Source organism: Cyprinodon tularosa, unplaced genomic scaffold (genome assembly GCF_016077235.1).
Source record: "Cyprinodon tularosa strain WSP-4 unplaced genomic scaffold, ASM1607723v1 ctg482, whole genome shotgun sequence".
NCBI lineage: Eukaryota > Metazoa > Chordata > Actinopteri > Cyprinodontiformes > Cyprinodontidae > Cyprinodon > Cyprinodon tularosa.
In genome coordinates, this window is record NW_024039210.1 from 31,124 (window position 1) to 56,722 (window position 25,599).

The 25,599-nt window shown below is 38.5% G+C and overlaps 3 protein-coding genes and 1 long non-coding RNA gene across 6 annotated transcripts; 3 read left to right on the forward strand and 1 right to left on the reverse strand.

Annotated features, from left to right (window-relative positions):
- Positions 1-399: 399 nt before the first annotated feature.
- On the reverse strand, positions 400-3,732 carry LOC119794496. Its single transcript, XR_005282225.1, has 3 exons — positions 3,646-3,732; positions 1,729-1,857; positions 400-499 (listed from the first exon to the last, which is right to left on the reverse strand). It is a non-coding gene; the product is annotated as an uncharacterized LOC119794496 (long non-coding RNA).
- Positions 3,733-6,783: 3,051 nt separating this feature from the next.
- LOC119794508 (zinc finger protein 32-like) lies at positions 6,784-17,634 on the forward strand. 3 transcript variants are annotated; one of them, XM_038302123.1, is made up of 4 exons: positions 6,784-7,031; positions 8,510-8,638; positions 9,003-9,004; positions 16,116-17,634. In XM_038302123.1, exons 2-4 carry the CDS (start codon positions 8,579-8,581, stop codon positions 17,335-17,337), a joined length of 1,284 nt encoding a protein of 427 aa, XP_038158051.1. In that variant the 5' UTR covers positions 6,784-7,031; positions 8,510-8,578; the 3' UTR covers positions 17,338-17,634. The 3 variants fall into 3 exon arrangements, with proteins under 3 accessions (XP_038158051.1, XP_038158050.1, XP_038158052.1); XM_038302124.1 differs by lacking the exon at positions 9,003-9,004 and adding an exon at positions 9,769-9,841 and having other exon boundaries at positions 6,786-7,031; positions 16,105-17,634; XM_038302122.1 differs by lacking the exon at positions 9,003-9,004 and having other exon boundaries at positions 6,785-7,031; positions 16,105-17,634.
- Positions 17,635-23,155: 5,521 nt separating this feature from the next.
- On the forward strand, positions 23,156-23,685 carry LOC119794516 (histone H2A-like). Its single transcript, XM_038302133.1, has one exon. It carries the CDS (start codon positions 23,188-23,190, stop codon positions 23,572-23,574), a length of 387 nt encoding a protein of 128 aa, XP_038158061.1. The 5' UTR covers positions 23,156-23,187; the 3' UTR covers positions 23,575-23,685.
- A 780-nt stretch (positions 23,686-24,465) lies between these two features.
- On the forward strand, positions 24,466-25,129 carry LOC119794517 (histone H2B-like). The gene has a single exon (XM_038302134.1). The coding sequence runs from the start codon at positions 24,558-24,560 to the stop codon at positions 24,930-24,932; it is 375 nt and encodes a 124-aa protein (XP_038158062.1). The 5' UTR covers positions 24,466-24,557; the 3' UTR covers positions 24,933-25,129.
- Positions 25,130-25,599: the final 470 nt, after the last annotated feature.

The window sequence follows — 25,599 nt, forward strand, 5'->3', positions numbered from 1 at the left end:
ATCAAATAAATTTTATTTTACATATTTTATAATCCAAACATTTTTAATTGATGTTGTGAGCGTATTGGAGTAAACTGGAGCGAAGCAAAATCCTGGCTACAGCCTTTAAATTGAAAACCGCTCACATGCTCTGGTCCAGGTGTAAACTAACAATATGCTGCCTTACTGCATTTTAAGAAATAACATTTTTTTCACTATGTATCTTTTATGTATTTCTGTTACTCATAAAATAAGCTTAACAGGTTCATTGAAACTGCAGAATGTGACCATTCCATCTTATTACTTATATATAATAATCATCAAAATAATCGTAAGAATACTCGACTACTCTGATGATTGACTGCTTAATGAAATGTTACAGGATTTATAGCAATTATCAGCAATGTAGAGAACTATTTGGGTCATGTTTAGTTTAAATGTTCTTACCTTGGTATAGTAGGGCAGAAGCAGTCTCCTTTCTCTGGATCTTTAATGGAAACTAAAGGGTTTTCAACGGTCGCTAAGGAAAAAGAAAATTCAGTTTTATTAAGATATTTGGATAATTTATGCTGCATTTCCGTACAACAGCTACATTAGCTCTGAATCAGAATTGATAAATACTTTTAGGCACACCTAGATATGACTTTTTTAATTTCTGAAACACACAATGAAGCTTTGAGAATTAGCCGTTAGCGACACAGACGCGATGCAATATTAGCACGAAAACCGGATTTTATTTCTTATTTTATAATGAAGAATCAAGCCTAAAACAAGGAACACAAATCGACAACAAAAAGAAACAACTGACCCTTGTAAAATTAACCAATGAGTTACATGAACTTAACAGAAGCAAGTGTTTCTATCAGCATGAAAATATCAGAGATTTTAATCCTTTGGCGATAATCTAATATGTAATCTGATTGTTGTGATATTATGGCATGTGTGAAATGGTTCATTTTGTTTTGCCTGAGCTGATCCTTATTGTGATAAAGTCTTGTTTTGCTCTGTGGAGGCGTTCATAGTGCCGCAACATTCCCTGTGCCTTGGTAAAAAACAATAGTGTTGGGATCAGTTTTGTTTTACGAAAGATGAAAAGAGCTAAATAAATCAGGCCTTTAGTAACAAACAGAACTAAATAATCCAGACTAGAGCAGGGGGGGGAGCTGTGGCATGAGTGAGAGAGGAGGGGAGAAAACTGAGCAGGATGATTAAAAAAAAAAAAAAAAAAAAAGAACGTATAAAGTGCTGTCTATAGCGTCAGTAGGGTTTCTCTAGGTATCTCTTATTGTAGGAATTTGTGAACACATACTCTCAGGTTTAGGTGTGTTTGTCTCCTTAAACATAAAAAGTTAGAAGTTTGCCCAGAGATCTGTATAGAGCTTTCTTGGTAGCCTTTATGAGGATTTCATATTGTTTGTGAGAGTGGAATGATGTTTTATCGTCGGGAAAATGAGTAATATATCTTAATATAAATTTTGGTCATATCACCCAGCCTTATGTAACACAGAACAAAATTTAATTGAAAATGGAGAAAACTGAATGGGCAGAAAAAATAGGATCCAAACAGCATCTGCATTTATCAAAATGAGACCTGGAGAGCATATAAGTAACTTTTCAGAATATTTATAGATTTAAATGTATTTAGACGCTTAGAGAAATCGATTTTGCAAAGTTGATAGGTTTCCATACTGTATAGAAACTAAAAGAAATAGAACTTTTTTTGTTTCGGGCTGTGAAAGATGTTCTCACCTCAGTCTCCAACAAAGCCGTCGACCAGCCCGCTGCCGTATGCATCATCTCCCCAAACGGTCACAGTGATGATCAAGTCTGGGGAGTCTCTAATGATGAAGCCAGAAGTTGATCAGCCAATCTAATGATCTGAAATCAGGGGAGACAGAGATGTTTTATTTCACAATAGACTCATTACACTGATGTTCCACACAATGAGGAACCTGACTGTGAAAAGATTTTTATGTGGAAGCAATTTGTACTGGTGGTACGATGACAGACAGGACTAGAAAGTTCCCGATCAGATGTATCCAGTATTCGAGTTGAGGGGGGATGGCATCCCTGATCTTAAATTAAAAAAAAAAAATCTTAAAAATCATCATCCTTAAATTACCATCTGCCCATACTGTCCCCTGGGAGATTTTATTACTGAATGTTTAAAATTTCTACTATAAATTAACAGTAATGGCAATAATATTGCCCTTTTAACAATTGGCAGGCTGTGGGCTTACGAGCAAAATACATAAAATCAAAGAAGTGTCCTAGCAGGAAGCTGATCTCAGTGGGAAATTAGTCCCTAACTATGTAGGGGCAGTGATAGCCATGCTAACTATGTAGAGGCAGTGAAAGCTATGCTAACTATGTAGGGGTAGTGATAGCTATGCTAACTATGTAGGGGCAGTGATAGCTATGCTAACTATGTAGGGGCAGTGATAGCCATGCTAACTATGTAGGGGCAGTGAAAGCTATGCTAACTATGTAGGGGTAGTGATAGCTATGCTAACTATATAGGGGCAGTGACAGCTATGCCAGTCCAGGGACTGACTGCCTACAGTGAGTTCCCTCCACTGAGGGAGGGGCAAGTTAAGATTTTCTCCCTAAGAAATGGGACACCACTAGTTGTAAAATTACACCCCAGCCCAGTAGATGGCACTTCAGTGATGTGTTCACTTACTTCATGCATAAACACAACCCGAGTCTACTTCTGCATAGAAACTCTGTCATACTCATAACTTTTCACCAAACACATTCATAATATTAAACAACAAATATATTACAAAAAGTTAAAAGTCCATTTATGAGTCAGCATGGATAAATAAAGGTATCACAACTATCTGTAAATTAATAGACAATCATGGTAATATAATTAACTATGACAACTTTTTGTTGAAATATCAGTTTCCAATAAGATACAAGGAATAAATATCAGTCAGTGTATCTAACAATTATTAAAATCATCACAATTTACTCCAACTTTGGCCACCACAATGTTTCTCAACAGACTGTATTCTCTTGGCACCAAATATAATGACAAACCAAGATGACATAACTAAGAGCAAACCAAGAGGCAAATTCTACTGGAACCCCATTTTTTTATAGAATAGACTGGAGCAAATTATGGTCACTACCTCTTCAATACCCCATTCACAATAAAATCCATCAAATTCATTTCAAAATTCTTTATAACATCTATCCTACAGATAATGATATAGCTGAATACCTTAAAATAAATCCAAACGGATCCTTCAGCAGTATTGAAGCTGAAATACCCCTCATCCTTGCTGAACCATCTTCAGTCCATCAGCTCCAGGTCTAAGTAATGTCATAATTGTCTCTTTTCTGTTTCTTTCTGTTCTCATAATTTCTCCAACTTTCCTTTGTTCTTTATAAACCACATTCCTCTCTTTCTTCCTCCAACAGCTTTTGTCATTTCTCGTTAATGTTTTGTTTTATTCTGCTCTTTACTTCCTGAACACTAAAGTTAATGCCAGCTAATAGCCGTTAGTTCTCCTTCATCCTCAGACGCCATAACAGTTCAGGTACAAACCGCCCCGTCAGAAGCCAGAACTCATTCACATCCAGCTGCCTTCCTGCTCAACGTTTGCTTCCGCTGAAACACGCAGCCTATCAGCTAAATAAACAAATCACTGTTTTTACCTGCAGACGTCGATTATCTCTCATTACTTTCCTGTCCCTCCTAGAATCATACATATCAGCGCATCGCTGCTGCAGCTTCTTCTTCTTTAGTTTTAACGCCATCTTGCCTCCATTATTGTAGCACTACTGCCATCTATTGGATCCTAATATATATCCCTCAAATTCTCATAATGATCCCAGTATTTTTTTAAACGAAAAATCTTCTTCCCCTCAGTATTACTTCACTTTTCAACCACATTCTCAAATTTCATTTTCAAATTTCCATTTTCTGTGTGGCTTCCACAGAACCACACAGAACATGGAGGATTTTATTTAGTTGTTGGGTTTTAACAACATTTTATGTGCTCTGTCAGGTGGAGAACTACAGTTTAACAAGCTCCTCATTTAATGACTTTTAGCTGACACTTGTTTTACGTGAAATGTATGTTTTGAATTGTGTAAAAGTGTTGTTAAAAGTCTTCTTCGTTTGTTTAATGATGGTTGACAAGCAGCGTTCAGGTGCATTAGCGCCACCTTCTGAATAGGAGCGTCGATCAGAATTTTAAAATATCCCTACATTCTATAATATAAACCTGTTTTCCCAAAAAAAAGAAAAACATACACTCACATAAAACAAGCCCTAATTCTAATTGCAGTGAAGTGAAAACATTAAACTGTATATTATCTTGATTGAATTTATTCAATAGAGAGTATATCTCTATATTTTTTATATTGTTTAGAGGGAATCAGCACATATTCTATATCTTCCAGCTCATTGATCACAGTTCTCTGTTTTTAATATTCTTTTTTGTTTCTGCATTTTTTATTTTATTTTTTTCCTACTTGCTTTGATTCTGTTTTATCTTCCTGTATTTTAATCATGTAAAGCACTTTGCATTGTCTTTGTACTGAATTGTGCTATACAAATAAATTTGCCTTGCCTTGCCTTTTTACATGTTTCCCTATTATATGGAGTATGTTATTAATCCCTCTGTGTCCGAGTCTCAACCTTGTTATAATACCCTATTCCATTCTATTTCTACTTGTCTTCCTTAATTGATTGTGTCACAGTTGGAGTGGAGGTTTTCTGAAGGAGTTTACTTGAAGTTAATTAACCAAAATGTTCAATAGATGCAAACATCGAAAAACATAAATCCACAAAAATCCAAAAACCCTAAAAACCAGGAATACTCACAAGAAGGTGGGCAAAGAAATGACGACAAACCAGCAACGAGTGACTGAACAGGAGGAGAATATAAATTGGAGAAAGAAAACAAAAAAAAACAAAGAGAGTCGTGAGAGAGACAGAAGGAAGCGAGGTGGAGTATGGCGTGTATTTGTAAGTGGCTTGTGTGTCCTGGGTCATGAGCAGCGAGGAAACAGGAAGCGATTCTTGTGGGATGGGAGAAGGAATTAGTGAAAACGAAGAAGATTGGAAGAGAGTAGAGTCAAAAACTGAGAAAAAGCTGAAAAAGCAGAGATCAATTGAAGGGGAGTCCAGTTCAGAACAGTCAAGTGATGAACAAACTATACATTCCATCCATCCATCCATCCATCCATCCATCCATCTTCCTCCGCTTATCCGGGGTCGGGTCGCCGGGGCAGCAGCTTAAGAAGGGAGGCCCAGACTTCCCTCTCCCCAGCCACTTCTTCCAGCTCTTCAGGAGGAACCCCAAGGCGTTCCCAGGCCAGCCGAGAAACATAGTCTCTCCAGCGTGTCCTGGGTCTTCCCCGGGGCCTCCCCCCGGTGGGACGTGCCCGGAACACCTCACCAGGGAGGCGTCCAGGAAGCATCCTAAACAGATGCCCAAGCCACCTCAACTGGCTCCTCTCGACGTGGAGGAGCAGCGGCTCTACTCCGAGTCCCTCCCGGATGACGGAGCTTCTCACCCTATACATTCCATGGGAAAACTAAATGAGTACAAAGTCATATTGAAACTACTTAATCAGACAGACTCTTTTACAGATTGGAATCTGGTTCATTTAACAAAATCGATCAATAAACTAGTAGGAGAAGCCTGTATAGAAGAATACTGTATATTAGAGACCTGTTAATCAACTGCAGAGACAGCCTCAGCACGGCAAAGCAATAATTAACAAGATTGAGGGGATAAGAGTTCAGTGCAGCTTAGTGGAGAACAAAAAGATTAGCAGGGGAGTCACTGGAGGAGTTCCTCTAAAAATTTCTGAAAAAGAGATTCTAGAAAACATAAGTGGTGGAAAAGTAAAAGAAGTGAAACCGTTAAAAACAACAAGAAATGGAGAAAGGTGTGACAGCCTATCTGTGTTAATTAAATTTGAAGAAGAGCATTTACCCAGCAAGGTTTTCATTGGTTACATGAGCTGCAATGTTAAAATATACATTCCTCCACCTTTGAGATGCTTCAAATGCCAAAAATGTGGACATATAGCAGCAGTATGCAAAGGAAAACATCGATGTGGAAGGTGTGCTGGAGAGCAGGAATATGGAAAATGTGGGAAAGAAGCTAAGATCAAATGCTCTAGCTATGGTTGAGAGCATACTGCTGCATAACACAGGTGTGAAGTGAGCAAAAGCTCTGAAGAAATTAGAAAAGTGAAATTTAAGCTCTGAATAACTTATGCTGATGCTGCAAAAAGGATCCCATCCCAGTCAGAAAAACCCAAACCCTACAGTTCAGCACATGGCAAATTCAAAACCTCTGGAGCAGCGTCCAAAAATTGAAGATTAATTGATTGTAAAAAAGGAAAGATTTTGTTCTCTTCGTTGTAGAAGTGATCAATTGTAGTTCACAGACCATAAAAAAACCCCGAAAAAATCAAAATAATTTTAAAAGCTGCAGAAAAGTATCTTGAAGTTAAAGATTTAAACTGGGAAATGGTGGAAAGCATGATGGGAAAACCAATAAGACCAACTAGCAGAGTGACGATAAATTAGAAATTATGAGGGCAAATGTGATTAAGTATTTATTATGTGGGGTAAAGGTAAATACTTCGGAAAAATACTATTATTTATTTATTTATTTATTTATTTATTTATTTATTTATTTATTTATTTATTTATTTATTTATTTATTTATTTATTTATTTATTTATTATCATTATTTTATTCCTGTTTCCCTGTTCAACTCCTTACCAGTCGGTGGCGGTAATGCGCTTTTAACTAGTTTGCCAACCGCGATAAAACCTCACAAGAAGAAGAAGAACAAATCACAGAAGAAGAGGAGCGTGCTGATTGTTTGGATCGGATAGTGACAGGAAAGGTGATGAAAAACGTTTAAAGAAGATCATCGAGGTGTGCGGGTAAAAGCGGATGTTTATTTATCTGGATCGTTTGATTGGAGGAAAGCTACCGACACGATGGCAGCAGGATTTGGCCTCTGATGGGCGGCTGGCATCCAGCTGGTTGGACAGATTTGGCTTCTCAGGTGAGGATGATGGAGATGAAGAGGTGGACTGTGGGGGGTGGACAGCAGTAGCAGAGGGTCGAGATGAGAGAAAGGTAAAATGAGAGGATATTGGATCTTAAAGCTCCGTGGAGTCAGCGGCCCTTTCCTCTCAGTTGATCCGATTGAGGAGCTCAGGATTCGGCCTGCAGCTCTCTGTTTCTGCCTCAGTGGTTCCATTAGGGAAGCTCAACCACACAACAGAGAAATAAATTCCTTATCTTATGAGCAACTGAAACAATGTGAAATCATGCTTCTAGATCATGCATGAGACAAACTTAATTTAACTTTAAGTCTTTAATATTTTCAACCATTTCACAGACAGAGCGACCAGAGGAGGAGAGGAGCAGCTATTCACTGTTTCACCCCACTGTCCCCTGTGCATTTACACCAGCCATGCATGAAAGCAGCTGTTTTGACCATTAGAAAAAAATTATAAAAATCTTGAATTAATCCAGGAAAGACATTTCTGGAACATGCAAGGAAACAAATTTCATTTTCTACTTATTGAATCATAGAGTTTAACTTAATGATTATGGAAGAAAAGCAGACTCATTTAAACACTGAGTTCTTTTACCACACACCACATTTTAAACACTTTTTTACACATTAAATTCCTTACACTGAATTTTTATTTGGTGAAAACTAAATTGCAAAAAATTTTGATTGCAAAAGATTTGCCTACAAAAATTTCAAATGCAACTGTGTTGACCTTTTGGTGAACTGCAGGCAGTTCCCTTAGCTCATTTGGTGAGAAAAACAAAAACATTGCCCTCAGCCACTTCTTCCGGAGCAAACCAAGAGCCTTGGCAGACAGGGGTGCTGCACTGGCTGTGATCAGCTCAGTTATTTCACCCAGTTCTATGAGATTAAAAACTCTAATGGCTATCTATTAGTAGCTACCTCAAGTTTTGTATTGATATCTATTAAACAACAAAAACTCCTAATTCAGCTTCATTCAGCCAAATCTATGCCAAACCATTGTGTCATCTGACCAAATGAGCTCATTTCATTGGCTAAAAGCTGCTGGACTGCATCAAGTGTTGATTGCTTTGGCTGAATTTTTTGCAGCTGAATTTTTTGCAGGCGAAATTCAACCAGATGAAAATTCAGTGTAAGGAATTCAATGTGTTAAAAAAAAAAATCAGTGTTTAAAATTCTTTAGTGATTTGTTTCTTCAGGTTTTTCTTTTTTTTTTTACTCTGACTCCACCCTTTCACTGAACTATAGAGCCTGACCAGGAGATTATGCTTCTTTCTAGTTGTTAATGTCCACTAATCATGACAGAATATTTCAGTACAAAGATTGATGTTTAAAAGGGAATTATATGTGATCAACTTTGAATGGCTTTCCTAATAGACAAAGTCACCTCAAAAATCAGTCAAATGCCTCACTGTGTGGAGCATCGGTGTAATGAGCCTACTGCGTTATAAAAACATCTGTGTCTCCCCTGATTTCAGATCATTAGATTGGCTGATCAACTTCTGGCTTCATCATTAGAGACCCCCCAGACTTCATCATCACTGTGAATGTTTGGGGAGATGACGCAGACGTCAGCGGGCTGGTCGACAGCTTTGTTGGAGACTCAGGTGAGAACGTCTTTCACAGCCCCAAACAAAAAAGTTCTATTTTTGTAGTTTCTGAACATGAAAAACTATTGACTTTGATTTAAAGGGGAAATATAATGCAAAATCCATTTATTTTTGCTTTTTAAACACACTTGTTTTTATCCTTGGGAATCTCTTTATTCCCCAAAATGTTACATTTATTCTCTCCAGGTCTGGTTTTTATATATTTATTTGCTGTTTGGATCATATTTTTAGTTTTTTTTTCCATTTTGTATTACATTGTTTTCTCTATTATATAGGGCCAAAACCTACAATAGATTTCAAATTTTCTGTTGTCACAGACAATATGAAATCATCATAAAGGCTGCTAAGAAAGCCTCAACAGATGTCTGTTCAAACATCTAATGTTCTATATTCAAGAAGAAAAACTCACCTTAGCCTGTAAGTGCATGTTTACAAATCACTAGAGGAAGTCAGAAAAACAGCGGATAAATAGCTCTGAGTATTTAAACTGAAGGTCTCCAATCAGTTCTGAAACATCTGCCTTGATAAACCATGATAAACCATGTTGAACCATGTTTTTATCCCAGGCACAGTGAATGTTGACATTATTAACGCTTCTATAGAGCGAACTAAGCCTTTATCACTAGAAGAATCAGCTGAATAAAATCAAAATGAATCAATGTGTGAGCAACACTGTGAGCATAGGCTTTAATATGTAACGAAATACTGGAAATGTGTTTACAAGTCATATCACTGTTATTGAATTGAATAACATGCCAATATATATTGATAGTGAATGATTGTGCAGCTATTTTATTATGAAAATTTTCATTTATAAATCAAAAACAAAATTAAAAACCCTTTAAAGCAGAAGAGTCGGCCTTAAAAGTCTTTAAGAAATCTGCATTCAGGAAGGAATGAAGGAAGTCGCTGATATGCGTCCTTCCCTCCCTAAGTTATCTGCATTAAATCTCACATTTCTAATCAAACAATTAATTGGAAACTAAAGATAATATGTCTAGAAAATAAGTTGAGCAATCCTAATTTATAGCTACTGCTAAAAAATGTTGTTGCTTAGTTATAGATGTTGCATAGATTATTCAAATATCTTTTTCATATTTTTAACAAATCAATTTCTTGTTCCTTAGTGACTATTGAAAATCCTTTAGTTTCCATCAAAGACCAAGAGAAAGGAGATGACTTCTGTCCTATAACACCAAGGTAAGAACATTTAAGCTGAATATGACCAGCAGAGTTCTTTACATTGCTGATTATTGCTAGTTAATCAATGAGAGGTCCTCCACATCCACGGCTACTCCTCCGCACATCACAGTCCATGTACATCTTCTATGTCTGTCACGCAGGGGCGTCTCTAGGTTTAAGAGACAAGGGTGGCTCAGCCCCTAGAAGATAATGCGCGCGCTAGGCGCGCGCCGAATTTTTTCAGTGCACCTGCTAAGGCGTTGTCTAAGACAAGGGTGTAACTTTGTGTTGAAAGTTGGTGGGGACGGCTCATAAGGAAAGGGAGCTACCTGCGCGACGCCTTTTTTTTTTTTTTTGTTGGAAAGGATAAAGCCAAAAAAATGCGAATAACATTTATCAATTTAATGCTTACAGTTGAAAACATAACTGTTACAATATTCACTTATATATTTTGTGCAAAAAATATCACATAAATCTGAACAGACAGTACAAATCAAAGAAATCAAATAAATATATCAATTTTGTAGAACATTTATTGACAGTCAATTTTGGGTCACTTTTTAAAATTAATTTACTTTTAAACCAGGACTTGGACAAGAGCTTATGGGACCTTAAGCAGAATATGATTAAGCAACTCCGTCTTTCTGTCAAGAACATCCACCAGCAGGGTATCCAGGGGGGGATTTACCATTAGGCAATACTAGGCAGTTGCCCAGGGCCCCAAGTTCTGGGGGCCCCATAAAACTCTGTTTCCATGTATGGTTAATACAACTAATCCTTATTTGTGCACATTAATTATGTTTTTGATAAAAATCCTTTGGCTAATATGCCATCAGAACGCTGATAAATAGAGAGGAAAAAGGGACAAGAAGAGAGGGACAAAACCTAGAACAAATAATGGATGTCTATTCTATTAACATTTCTCTATCTGTAGAATGGGTCTGTTTTATGGGTTTACTTCTCAGGGGGCCCCCTGCCTGTCTTTGCCTAGGGCCCCAAATTTCCTAAATCCGCCCCTGAGGGTATCAATACTGATTTGATAGAATCTGGGAGAGCGGACTATGTTCAACCATCCATTTTCTTTAACCTTATCCCTCAGTGGGATCAGGAGGTGCTGGTGCATATCTCTAGCCACGTTCTGGGTGAGAGGTGGGATCACCCTGGACAGGTCACCAGTCTGTCGCAGTATGTTCAAGCAGCTTAAAAGTAATCAGTAATCAGATTTATTATTTGCACTTTTACTAAGTGAACTTTCTAACTCCCTTAAATCTGAAATTCCAATGCCAAAATGGTTTAAATCTTTTATCTTTGGACCCCCAGCAGAGTGACGTCACACCTGCAAGATCCTATCCTTACCTCCCTGCTAGATTGCAAAAAGCAGCTTGCTCATGAGTTGTCAACTTAACACGCTAAATCTTAAATGTACGTGGCAACACAACACTATCAAAGTCAGGAAAAAGTTTTAAGTAAAGCCGGGATTAAAACAGTAGCTACAAGAAGCTTCAAATAAAAGGTGTTCTTTATGTTCAACTAGGGTGGCCATTTCTATAGCACCAAAAAGGAGGACATTGTGCGGCATATCAATAAATTACTAAGGTGTACATAAGAATCGGGTAAAGTCACATTTATAGCACAATTCTTAGTAGTTTAAAGAGGATGCTTGTGTAGCTGAATAGAACAAAATATTAAAGAAATGTAAAAAAGAATTGGTTCCCAGCATTTGTATTTATTTAATACATTGTGGTGTTTAAAAAATGACCATTTTTTAACACAATTAATTTGCGCAGAACTGCTGCAATTGATCATAAAGCAGTTGTTTGGAAAAGAAGCTCGAGAAAGAGCTAGAGAATAGGACGATGCAAACTGCAAAAAGTGGCTGGAAAAGAGGAATTCATGACATGGCCGCAGCCTGTCGAGAGTAAAGATGATTTCACCATGTTCTCTATCTATCCATATCTATATCTATATAGATATATCTATATCTATATAGATATATATATATATATATAAACTTGAGTCATGGAACTGTGCTTACAGCTCCTTATTTCATGTAAACTAATAACTTGTGTACATGATACTTGTTGATGGCATTAAAATTATTTCTAATAGCATTAAAAGAGCATTAAATTAGAGCTCCTCATTCCTGTATAAAACCTGTGAACGCTTAATTTAATCTGACATATTAAAAAAATCCCCATCATCATCCAGCAGATGTTCAGTTTCTGGCTGCCCAAATATTTTCTTTCTGTTGTGGATTTTTGTAACAGGGATAACTAGGATCATACATAGTTCTCTGTTTATTCTCTGCTTCCAAACTCATCTCTTCATCCATTCCTGCAATAAGAATTTTCTTTTAAAGTTGTGAGATTCACTCTAGAATCTCACAACTTCTTCCTGGTCTGTTGAAGCACCAATAGTCTGCATCAACTTATTTAATTAATTGCTCTTAGTTTTTGGGAATATATACAAACTATGCTCTAATTTCTAGATACCGATCTGTTTTTACTATAATTTAATTTGACAAACCGGGTCTTCTCTACATTCTTTTTTCTGTTTGCGATTGCAATAGCGGGTCTTGATCTGGACGGACCGGAGGGGAGCAAAAAATAGCTCAGCTCCGTATTTTGACGGTGAAGGACGGAGAAGACGTACGTGGGCGGTGACGAGCGGAGGATGTGGAACAGCTCTCATTGATTTACATGACAGACAAGTACTCCGTACGTGAGCGGGATGGAGCGCTGACGGAGTATGTGGAATCTGGGGGTAAAGGAGGACAAATACACGTCCGGCTGGGTGCAGCGCCGGACGCCGGACAGTGCAATGAAAATCCGGACTGTCCGCCTTAAAGCCGGACATCTGGCCACCCTATGTTCAACCTAAACACCAACTCCAATAGACCATCAGTAGAGCAGGTGTTTAAATTAATCAATCACTGCTGCGAAAGCTTATAGCAGTGAAAGCTAATATACCACAGCCATCACTTAATAAACGCAAAATAAACAACCCTCTAAAAACGGAAAACTGTAATGGACTGAAAGTCCTGTTTTTTATGTGGGAAATTATTTGCGTGTGTTTTAGTATAATTCTGATATATTGGCGCTGCTGTCTGTTTCTATGGCAACGATACTGAATGTAGTGTAGCTTAGAGACCTGCATGGGTCGAGTTTTACCAACCCGCACCCGCCCGAACCCGTTAGGATGACTACCGAACCCGACCCGTCACCCGTGGATATCTTCAATTCAAATGTTATGGGGAGAGGTTGGAGGGGGGTGATGGGGAGAAAGCGAGAGGCAACAGATTCTTTTTTCTGAGTTTTTTGTCGGGGTTTGTGGACGGTGAGCAGCGGGGAGAACTTTTTTGATTTTCTTTCTGAGGAGCGGCATGAATGGGGTTTTAATCAGATATACACAGCACCGAAAGCAAAATACGTGTACAAAATATTGGTGGGGACATGTCCACACCAGTCCTTAAGGAAGTTACACCTATGATTGTTCAGATTAACTTGTCTTCTTTATGGCTTTTATTCGGTGCTTTACTGCATTTGTTTTGGGAAAATATGAGGAAAAAATAAATACAGAAAAAAAAAATATTTTTTTTAAAATCGCAAAATAATTATAGGGTGGCTAATGCCAAAGAAAGGGTGACTGAAGCCACCCTTAAATAGGTCTAACGACGCTTATGCTGTCACGGTCAAAATACGGAGCTGAGCTATTTTTTGCTCCGGCCAGGTCAAAATCCGTGATTGCAATCGCACCAAACAGGAAAAAGAACGGCGAGTATATCCGGTCTGTCACAGTAAAATATAGTAACAATAGATCAGTAACTACAAATTAGAGCATAATTCTTATATATTCCCTAAAACTAAGGCCATTTAATTAAATGATTGGATGTTAACTGTTGGTACTTCAATATACCAGGAAGCAGATTTCTCATCTCCATCAAAATATTTATTTTACACCAAGAGGTTTAAAGGTTTAATCGCATCCAGTCAAAAGAAACTTTGTTACAGAAATCCACAACAGAAAGAAAATATTAGAGCAGAAACTGCACATATGCTGGATGCTGATGGGGATTTTTTAAACTCAAAGGAAGTCGGTGTGGACAAGACGGGAGGAACAGCGGAGGGTGTAGGCTTTGCTTTCCGCAAGCGGTCTCGAGCGTAGCGGGGTGGGGCGGAGCGGCGGAGGATGTGGGATTTTGGGGTAAATGGTGCACACAACTGAACCGGACTGTGCCAGACAGAACCAAACCGGTTCAGTTGAGGCTCGGTTTTCGGGTAGCTAAGAGCGCATTAATGTGTCATCTCATTACAGTCAGCCTCCGTAATGATGACATTTCAGACATTAAAAAAAACACTAGCTTCCCTCCCGTGCCACACGATTCCCAGTGATGATTTTGCTCATTTGAATCCACTTTCTAACTTCGTTTTTTTTTTAACAACGGCTGCCTTCTTTGCCTGTCTCTCCGCAAACAACAAAATATCATAATTATAATCAAACGTAACTTCCTGAATGCTATGGGCGCCACCATGTTGGTTTGCTCGATTCTCTCTGGAGAGCAGTAGTACCGTAGATCGTCACTAGGAGGCGTGGAACTGTGCTAGCATGAAGTGGAAATGGTCCCAAGGTACCGCGCTCAGCATGGTTAACTGATCCATGCTCGGTCCAAACTCGGCAAGGATCAGTTTCAGAGGGATAATGGAAATGGGGCTTATCTGCTTGACTTAAAGGAATAGTACACTTTCGTCTGGTTTGGTCTGCCGCGGTTTCCGTAGACTCGTGAACGCGCTTTCAGGAAATACTATACACTACTGTTTATGCTCTAAAAACATTCTAAATGACTTCGTTTCGAGTAAATTATGGACGCTACCCACTCAGGACACTTGGAATACATTGGACGAGCAGTATGGAGGAATATTGACACGCTTTTTGTGGACTTTTATGGAGCTTTCTGCCTCAGGCACCATAGACCTCCATTATTTGAATGTCAGCAGACAGCAAGAAGCCTCCCAGATCTCCAGATGCATTTGAGATATCAAAAAAGTACTCCAGAGTGTTGTTCAGCATGGGGGTGAGTAGAAAATGAAGGCTAATCATGTTTTGGGTGTACTATTCCTTTAACATCAATTCAACCTCGAGAGACTTATATGGAGAAAAATCAGCCATTTGACAGTTTTATAGAACTAAATATCCGTCTTTAGGGGTCAGACGTGCTGCCGAATCATCCACAGCCTCTAGACCTCATGAATGGGGGAGAAACTAGCCACCAAAATCCATGCAGCCTGCTGCTTTCAGTTCATGATGGAATCCTGAAGAACTTCTGAGGTGGAACATGGTACCAGCCCCTAGTCCAGAGGTCAGCAACCCATTTCCAAGGAGCCATTTTGGACCAGATAATAATATGTCTTGAGGCACACAAATGTAAAAGGTTTATATAAGCCTCCTAATGGCTCTAGTTGGATATTAGGCCACTATCAAAATGACTTAGTAGGCTTAGATGCATGAGAAGTATTCATGATTAATTTTTATTTTCCCTGCAGCTCATCCTGGAGAAAGAGACACACGTGCCTAATCTGCTGTAGGATATTTGGTGTTTGAAATAATGTTTTTGTAATTTTACAATCAAATTTATTTAAAATCTTTTCCCAGCACCCAGTTTCCCGTATTTTAATGATATTTTCTTAGCTACTGACTCTGGTGACTGTTGTTTTTTTGCTCTTAGACCTAACTGCAGCCCTTGAAACAGTGGATCATGCTATCCTTTTATTTCGTTTAGAGCATTGGGAGGAGATCCGATCTTTCTGAATGATCAGACATTTTGTGTCAGTCTGGGAAATTCTGTGTCCTCTGCTCCTCCTCTTATATGGGGTTCCTCAGGGTTCTGTCTTGGCCCCTTCTTTTATCCTGTCTGCTCCCATTTGAATCCATCCTGTTTGGTCCAATTGCAATTGCGAATCTTGACCTGGCAGTGACGGACGGAGAAGACGTACGTGGACGGTAAATTGCGTAGTAGCGGTGGATTTGGAACAGGGCTAATTGATTAACATGACAGAGAAGTACTCAGCACAACTTACATGAGCTGAGGGCTGACGGAGTATGTGGAATCTGGGGGTTAGACATAAATGAACTGATGTTAACATCAGTAATGAAAGATGAAGCGTGAAAAGTAGTGATTAAATCAAAGAATATGGTGTAAACTTAGTACCTAAATGTATTTAAAAGTGACTCAGTCCAGATTGATGTCTAAATCCTTTCTAATATGTTTTAATGTTTTCCTGCAGATGTTGAGCAGGTTGGTGATGGTTAAAGAAGAAGCTCCTGAAGAGCACACACCCTGTGCTGTCCTCCATGACCCAGAGCTCCACCACATAAAGGAGGAACAGGAGGAGGTCTGCACCACTCTGAAGGGAAAGCAGCTCCATCCAAAAGAGGAGATTGATGCCATGGAGTTTCCAATCACTGCTGCTCCCATAAAGAGTGAGGATGATAAACAATCCTCTGTTCTCTCACAGCTTTATGAAGAACACATTAAAGACGAGCTTCCAGTAGAGAATGATGGAAGAGAAGAATCCATGACGATACAAGATCATAAAGATGGCTCCATTTCCTTAAAGACTGAGGAGGAAAACGATGCAGAGCTCTCCATCTCTGAGACCAAACACCTATCAGCCTCTGTGATGATAAAGAAGGACATGGAGGATGACTGGAAGACGGTTACAGTTCCTGAATCAGAGACAAACATGTCTAACAATCCGTCTGGCTCCTCTGAGTTTGCTGAACAATATGTTCAGAGTAGCTGTCCTCAAAAAGACATGAAAAATTCAGAAATGGGGTCTTCACAGTCCCTGGATAATGAGAGGCCGCTCGCAAAAAAGACAAATGTAGACTCGCAGAATAATGTGCAAAAGAGGGTGAACTTTACCTGTGAAGACTGTGGAAAATGTTTTTCTAGAAAAGTCCATTTAAAACAACACCTTATAATTCACACGGGACAGAAACCTTTCTGTTGTGACGTTTGCGGACGAGATTTTAGCCTGAAAGGCAATTTAAAGAAACACATGAGAATCCACACAGGACAGAAACCTTTCTGCTGTTATCTATGTGGACTAAACTTTAGCCAAAAAGGACACTTAAACACACACATAATGATTCACATTGGACAGAAACCTTTCTGCTGTGATCTATGTGGACAAAGTTTTACCCTGAAATCATCTTTAAACCAACACATGATAGTCCACACAGGACAGAAACCTTTCTGTTGTGACATATGTGGACAAAGTTTTAGCCAGAAAGGACACTTAAACAGACACATGCGGATCCACACGGGGCAGAAACCTTTCTGTTGTGACCTATGTGGAGAAAGTTTCAATCAGAAAGGAACCTTAAACAGACACATGCGAATCCACACGGGACAGAAACCTTTCTTTTGTGATCTGTGTGGACAGAGATTTATTCAAAAAGCAAATTTAAACAAACACCACATGAGAAACCACACTGGAGGGGAGAAGACTTAACCATGAATACTGCTGTGGTTCAAAAAAATCTATTTCCTATGAAATTCTTTGTAATATTGATGGAATCTGCCTTTTTCAATTCCGATCTGGGCCACAAATCCGATACCGGTCGGATCTGCTGTATAAACGGCCAAATGACCCATATTGGAATTAGTATGATGTAACTATAGGGAAGCACGATATTGGGATTTTGGCCGATATCCGATATGCCGATATTTTAAAACTCATGTAGCCGATAACCGATACTGATACCGATGTTAAAGCTGGACAAAAATAAGTAGTCATTGAAAATAGCAGTTTCATTATCCATTTCTGACACTTTGAAAAATAATATATTCAAATATATTTTCATATGCTGATATCAAATTGATTTTTAAAAACGCGGTATCAATCTATTTTACTTTTTAAAATCTCGTGAAATTTCATCGTTCTGTTACAAACTCTCGTGATATTTTGCAAATTCTTGTGAGATTTTGTTAGTAAGATAGATCGATACCGCGTCAATATATCAAAATATAAAAATATGGCAAAATTTCGTAAATTTTCGGGGGATTTCGTAGCATAACGATGACATATAGCAATATTTCATTAGTAAAAGAGATTGATATGGTGTTTTTAAATGGCAATATATCAGCATATGAAGATATTGTGATATTTTAATGTATCAATATTTTTTCCCTCGTCTTTAGAAGTTTTTAAGTCTGTAAAAAAGAAGTTTTTTAGGAAGAAGAAGTATTTTTTTTTTTTTTTTTTTTTTTTTTTTAGACTTTAGAAACTCAGAAGCTGATCAAATATCGGGTTAAATATCGGTGGGGTGGCCGATGTCCGATATTCAGTTTTATGGCCGATACAGGCCGATACCGATAGGGGGTCGATTATATCGTGCATCCCTATAACTCTATACTAACAGCGTGCGGACAAAAACAAATACAACAAAACAAAGATGGAGGACAGCGAAAATGGAGCTTTAGAGTGGAAGGATAACAAACTTTAGGAATTAACTATTTGGGCGGATATAATGATCTAAAAGATACTTGAAGGTTCATACTCCAAGGTTCAATATGCCTTGCAATTGTTTTTCTGCACATGTGGGTCCCTTCAGGGGCAACAATTTGAGACTGTCATAGACTTAGACTTAGGCTGTACTTTATTGATCCCTTGGGAAGACTCCCTCCGGAAATTAAGGTTACCAGCAGCTTACAGGGCAAAAAAGTATTAAGTTAAATTAAGTTAAAATGGATATGGATATGGTCATATGGATAACTACAAAAAACATCTCTGACAGAAAATCTGAAATGTGTATAAAGACCTGTAGTGTGAACATAGCCTTAGACTAGGGCTGGGCGATGTGACCTTAAACCAATATCCCGATAAATTGGACAGTTTCTCTGGCTCCACTATCAGAAATAACAGCATCTGCAGGAAATGCAACTGATCTATTTATAATTTATTAAATAAATAACATTACACATTTCAATTAAATATTAAAGTCTTGTACCCATTCAAGTTTAAACATTCAACAATGTCTCATTGAACGGGAGAAAAATGTTTTGTCTCTTGCAAACATTTTTGGGCAAAGGTAATGGAGCTTTTGCACGTCTTTGAACTCAACAGCGTGGCTGTGATGTAGGTGGTGGAGTATTGATGTGTTACTTTGGATAGTCCTGACAGTTTTCAGACAATCCTTGCATTTCATGTTCTTTTGCTCAACACCTATGGTGTAATTTTGGTGCCACTGAACTGAGCGTGCAGTGAGAATAATGTGCGTCGTTTAAACTTGCACACCCTCACTCACAACCGGTCTGCCAAGCGCTAAACTCTGACAACAAACTCCTAACTTAATCTCTGCTCCCGCTCACCTCCACAGGATTAAGTGATGTAGAGATGCTTCTTTTTCTTTAGACCCTTCTTCACTGTTCTCTTTGTTTATGCTGCAGACTGGATTTGTGGAGTTGCATGATTAGACACACGCTGCAGTGTCTTAAAGGGGAAGGAAATACCAGCCAATAGCTTACACAGGCAAAATAGTAAAATTAAGTTAAATTATTTTACCGACATGGGAAAATTGTTGGCAGTTATCGTAGTGAATGGTGGTAACAGTAGAATTTCAGTATATCGCCCGGCCCTACATTAGACTTGAGATTTTTATTTTTTTATTTTAACGTTTTCTTTCACTGTAACTTGTTTAAATTAAGTCTAAGTGGAGACTTTCACTGCTCTTTAAACTTTAAGTTAGAAAACTTTGTCTAGTGCAGAACAGGACAGAACATCGAACTTTGAGGGTCCAAATGGCAGACTGAATGAATTACCATAGATCATTATTTAACTGGACTGTATAGTTAAATTCTTTTTTTTTTTCCTATAACACTGCACTAGATATTTGTGTGTCAACTGTCTTCACTCCTTGCTTTTTAGATGACATCTTTTTAGGAATTTGTGTAACTGGCCTTATGGAAGAAGTGATCTCGTCCTTTATTTAGAAGAAAATTCCACATTCATCATTTTACCCCTGTTTCTTAATTTCTCTTAGGAACAAACACATTTTATAAATGCTACAGACTTGATGTAGGAGTGTTGTGCAATCACTTAGCTGTTATCAAAACAGTTTTTCACTAAATGACTACATTTGTTGTTACTTAGGATCTTTAAAGTTCATCAGATCATTAAGTCAAATTGATTCAAAGTTTTCTTAGTAAAACCAGTTGATGTCATCAGCTCATTGACTTGAATGTAATCCCTCACACTAAGCATGCTTGTAGCAACAGTAGAGAGGAAAAACTCCCTTTTAGCTGGAAGAAGCTGCTATAGCTACCTATGGTGGTAGCTATAGCAGGATAACTATAGATGCACTTTCAGAATAAAGTACCTAATTGTACCTTTAAGGATACAAAGGCTTGTCACTGGGGTGTTATCCTCAACAGTGGGTACTTCTATATACCCCTATAGATTGTACCTCATAGGTTTAGAATTGTACCTTTGGTGATAATCTTGTGCTCTTTTGGAAAAGCAAAATATAAATAATAAAGAAAAACAAATAATCATTTAATTTTAATTTACTTTTATTTTATCAAACCACCAAACGTACACATCTGAGGTGATGTACAACATTAAGCTTTATTTCGTATTTTAACATTTCAAGTTTTCATTTAATCTGAAAAATACAATTTCACACTGTAACATACAAAATGTCATCAACAGAGTGCGTGTCATTTGGCTGAAAGTCAATTTCATATCCACATTCTACTTGCAGTAAAGTCCATTCTGCATCCATCTTTACTCTGTATGCATGAAAGTGGTTGTCAAATGATAGGGGAGTCTGTATTTTGCCTCAAAGAATCCATATGGTGTCAATTTTGAGGATGTATTTAATTTGCCAAAAAAGTGGCACAGCATTTGAAGGCAGAAAATCTATGATGAAAACATCTCTGATGGCATACTTGACAGTGTTGATTGTTAATCAAATTGACCCAAACATTTGAGGATTTGGGATTTCTGTTTGGAACACTAAACACATTTAATGCTGTGCAGCAGTTTCATAGAGGACTCTGATTATTGTGTGTCTATCATTTGTGGTTTTCTTATATGGCTCTTTGTGGTCAAGCTTTTTTTACAGAGCTTTAGGGAAAATTGGGATTTCAAAAGTAGAAGACATTCCAACACTAGTTACAAAGCTGTAAAATAAAACTTTTATTTATTGGTTGGAAGTTAAATACTGTTTTTTTTATTGCTTGTTAAATGTAAGAAATAAAAAAGTTATACCGTAACTAATATATAAATTATGCATTTGCAATATTTGGCATTTACAGACTGTCTTCTTAATGTTTCATGCTTAATAACTTTGGTGAGAAAATGAATTTGATTAACTTTCTTTGGATAGATAGGTACAGAAATTAGGGCCACTGGAAAAATATGATTTTTAAATTTCAAGTATAATATGAGAAAAAGGTCAGAATTCTGACTTTAATCTCAGAATTCTGACTGAATATTGACAGCTAACAAGCATGTTAGCATCAAGCCGTAGCCATATCTGTTTTAGAGACTAAAGTAGCTCTATTGTTTTAATCACCTTATGCTCCTCCATTAAGGAAATAGCATCACCGGGGATGCCTGGGGCATGTAAAGAATTAATTCCGTCATTTTGCATCAATGTGTCACTGGCCCTCCCAGACAACTCACACCTTTGTCAATGAAGCAGAGTGCTCCCACATCTCTTCCTTCATGGTGCCCATCTACATTAAGATCCAAAATCTGAGAAAAAAGTCGGAATCCTGAGATTAAAGTCGGAATTCTGAGATTAGTTGGAATTGAGAGATTAAAGTCAGAATTCTGAGATTAGTCGGAATTCTGAGATTAGTCGGAATTCTGAGATTAATTGGAATTGAGAGATTAAAGTCAGAATTCTGAGATTAGTCGGAATTCTGAGATTAATTGGAATTCTGAGATTAAAGTTGGAATTCTGAAATTAGTCGGAATTGAGATTAAAGTCAGAATTCTGAGATTAGTCGGAATTCTGAGATTAAAGTCGGAAATCTAAAATAGTCGGAATTGTGAGATTAGTCGGAATTCTGAGATTAGTTGGAATTCTGAGATAAAAGTCTGAATTCAGAGATTAGTCAGAATTGTGAGATTAAAGTCGGAATTCAGAGATTAAAGTCAGAATTCTGACTTTTTGTCCCTATATTAAACTGAAATATATTTAAAAATCAGTTCACTTTTTTTTCCCCCCATGGCCCTAATCCCCTTCCGTAGATAGAACAACTGAACTTTCATACATTTACCTGGATGATGCTGAAGAAGCACCTTGCTGCCATACTTCTGGAGACACAGGTTCTAAAGTGGTTGGTAACACTGACTCTTTTTGCTTGGACAAGAACTCATTAAATTTCAGTCTCTTCTTGAAAGATCCTTGGAAAAAATACTGCGATCATGCTCTCAGGCCAAAACCAATTGCATCACCATCCACACCATTATCTGAAAGTTTCAAAAAGATAAACACAGTTCTATTCAAATGCATGGGAAAAAGTCAGATATTGGTTGGACTAACCATATTCTGGCCCTCTGTTTATAATATATTTGACAATAAATGCAAGATTTAACTTAATCAAAAGAGCACTTATTCATCCCCCACTAGCACCCAGGAATTAAAGAGAATTTTTTCAGACAAAGCAAATAATTAAAAAAAAAATGTAAATAACTTATTTAGGCTAGTTGGTGTTTCTTGTTATTACATTAACATTAATTTTTGCCATCAAAATATCCATATTTCTTTAATGTCACAAAGGTAATAGGTCTTGTCCTGGATTCCAATAACACTATTGGCTTAAAACGTTGATTTGTAAAGTATTTCTGTGAGTGTCCTATAAAGGGTTAAAAGTAAACAGGGTGTCTGCCTCACGGACTAAAACTGGTAATTGGTTCCACAGGAGAGGAGCCTGATAACGAAAACATTTGCCTCCCATTCTACTTTTAGAAATTCAAGGAACCACTAGTAAACCTGGTGTAATATTAGAGGGGCATCTTAACTTCTGGTCTTTAGAGATTAAAAGTCCGAAATAAGTAAGGTCTTTTCTAACAGGGGTATTGAAAATGACATTTTCAGTTTAATTAATCTTTAATTTTAACATAAACCAGAGGGATTTAAATGAGAAGGAGGAGGCGGAAGAGGAGGCGGCTGCTGCTGCTCCCCGCTGAATGCTCGCTTTGAAAAAGCCCGCCTTTGCTGGAAGCTTCTCTGATTGGTTAGCAGCAGTAGCAGCGGCAGCTTGCCGCTCTCTGCGGGGATATAAAGAAGCTCAGAGATCCTGCTGGAGCATTTTTCTAGTAACGTATCTCTAGAAAGCATCTGTAACAATGAGCGGCCGCGGAAAGACCGGAGGAAAAGCCAGAGCTAAGGCCAAGAGCCGCTCCTCCAGAGCCGGGCTCCAGTTCCCAGTGGGCCGTGTTCACAGGCTGCTGCGCAAAGGCAACTATGGGGAGAGAGTCGGTGCCGGAGCCCCCGTCTACCTGGCTGCTGTGCTGGAGTATCTGACCGCTGAGATCCTGGAGCTGGCTGGAAACGCTGCCCGCGACAACAAGAAGACCCGCATCATCCCCCGTCACCTGCAGCTGGCTGTCCGCAACGACGAGGAGCTCAACAAGCTGCTGGGCGGAGTCACCATCGCTCAGGGCGGCGTGCTGCCCAACATCCAGGCGGTGCTGCTGCCCAAGAAGACCGAGAAGGCCGCTAAGGCCAAGTAAAGCCGCTGCTGCTGCTGGACACAGCCCCACAACGGCTCTTTTAAGAGCCACACACTCCGCTTTAAGAGCTGAAACTCCATGCTGCCTTCATCAATACATTATACATTAATTAATTTTTATCTGTCAGAATGTAGTTATATTAAATCATTGATTTAGTAAGCATAATAGGACATCTCCTTCCCTGCGGGTTAGTGTTGATCAACACTCTTTCATCAACTAACTTTGTAGGTTAGCAGAGCAGGAGAGGAAGAGTGACTAAAGCACAATATTTGAAAATGACTCCATTGTTTTTGGAGTCAAGCATCCAGGCCTTAAGATCTGACTGCTGCAGACCAGTGATTATCAAAGGGGATGCAGGAGGGTCTAAGAAAATTGGAGGGGAAAACTGAAAAGTTCCTCTTTCACATTATAAAACGTATATTTTCATATCAAAGGTATTCTAAACTGAAATAACTTGGGATTGAGAAATAATTTTAAATGCCACACATTAAATAACTGTTTAACTATGGTTTAATGCATCACTTATATTAACCAGTTAGTTTGATCAAATAAGCAAAGGAGAATAAAAACAATATTGCAGGTCCTGAACCAGATTCAACATGATTCAGCATGATTTTTATTAACCTTAGAAAATATCTGTGAGGCTGTTATGAGGGAGAAACAATTAACATTGTAATAGAAGATAATTCTGACTGCTTTACATTATATCAGAGGATCGGATCATCAGCGATATCCCGTTAAAATAGTCAAATATATAGAGCATTATTCTTTCCTGGGTGTTTCCCGCCTTTCTTTTCCCTCTAATGTCCCACTGAGCGCAACTTTTGAAAAAGTCACGTGGTTTGTTCTCCAGCTCCACCCAGACTGAGCGGCTCATCCAATCACAGCCAAGTGCTGCTGTAGCTCTTTCTCCATGGCTGCTGTATAAGAACAGCTTGTCCTCCCCTGCAGCTCATTCGTTGCTTCAACTCGAGTGGATCAACATGCCTGAACCCGCCAAGTCCGCCCCTAAGAAGGGCTCCAAGAAAGCCGTGACCAAGAGCGCCGCTAAAGGAGGCAAGAAGAGGAAGAGGAGCAGGAAGGAGAGCTACGCCATCTACGTGTACAAGGTGCTGAAGCAGGTCCATCCTGACACCGGCATCTCCTCCAAGGCCATGAGCATCATGAACTCGTTCGTCAACGACATCTTTGAGCGCATCGCCTCCGAGGCCTCCCGCCTGGCTCACTACAACAAGCGCTCCACCATCACCTCCAGGGAGATCCAGACCGCTGTGCGCCTCCTGCTGCCCGGTGAGCTGGCCAAGCACGCTGTGTCTGAGGGCACCAAGGCTGTCACCAAGTACACCAGCTCCAAGTAAAGCCCTCTGCTCCATCACCGCAAACCCAACGGCTCTTTTCAGAGCCACACACCTCATCTAAAGAGCTATGATCAACCATCAATGCAAACAGTCAATACTGGACAACACTGGCTCATTTCAATCAGCTGCTCAAAGGTGTCCTCCATCCCTATATCATTTTATTTTACTCCTTAACCAGCATTTATACCCACTTGTATTTGATTGCCCTTCTGTCAGCATAGATTGGTTTAAAAACTAGTAATGGTGAGATTAAACCTTTTTTGCCTATTTCTTCATCAATCCCCACAGTTCATGAAGCCTCATGTCACCACCTACTGGTGGAAAGCAGAACTACAGTTAGTAATAGAATCTAATTCTTAGCAATTTCTTTTGTCCATATAACTTATTTTGAAATTGTTAATGATTGGGTTGTATAGTAAAACCTTGTAAGATGTTTGTGTAAAAATGTCTTAGAAGAGGGAAAAGTCATTGTTTTTCTGCCATTTTTAGTTAAATAAGCTTGAGCAGACAGTTAAAGGGCTTGTTCAAATTGGGCATCGATGAACAAAATGAAAGGTGTTAGTAATTTTATTCAAACATAATAGTTTTTCCAGAGAATTTTTTTGTTTTAATTGGGTTGGAAGTTATGTGTTCAACCAATCTTTTGGTCAAACCAACCAATCTAACT

Coding starts and splice junctions, on each gene's coding strand:
- LOC119794516 (XM_038302133.1), top strand. CDS start 23,188: ATGAGCGGCCGCGGAAAGACCGGAGGAAAAGCCAGAGCTAAGGCCAAG.
- LOC119794508 (XM_038302122.1), top strand. CDS start 8,579: ATGTTTGGGGAGATGACGCAGACGTCAGCGGGCTGGTCGACAGCTTTG. Junction 8,639..16,104: donor CAGCTTTGTTGGAGACTCAG/GTGAGAACGTCT, acceptor GTTTTCCTGCAG/ATGTTGAGCAGGTTGGTGAT.
- LOC119794517 (XM_038302134.1), top strand. CDS start 24,558: ATGCCTGAACCCGCCAAGTCCGCCCCTAAGAAGGGCTCCAAGAAAGCC.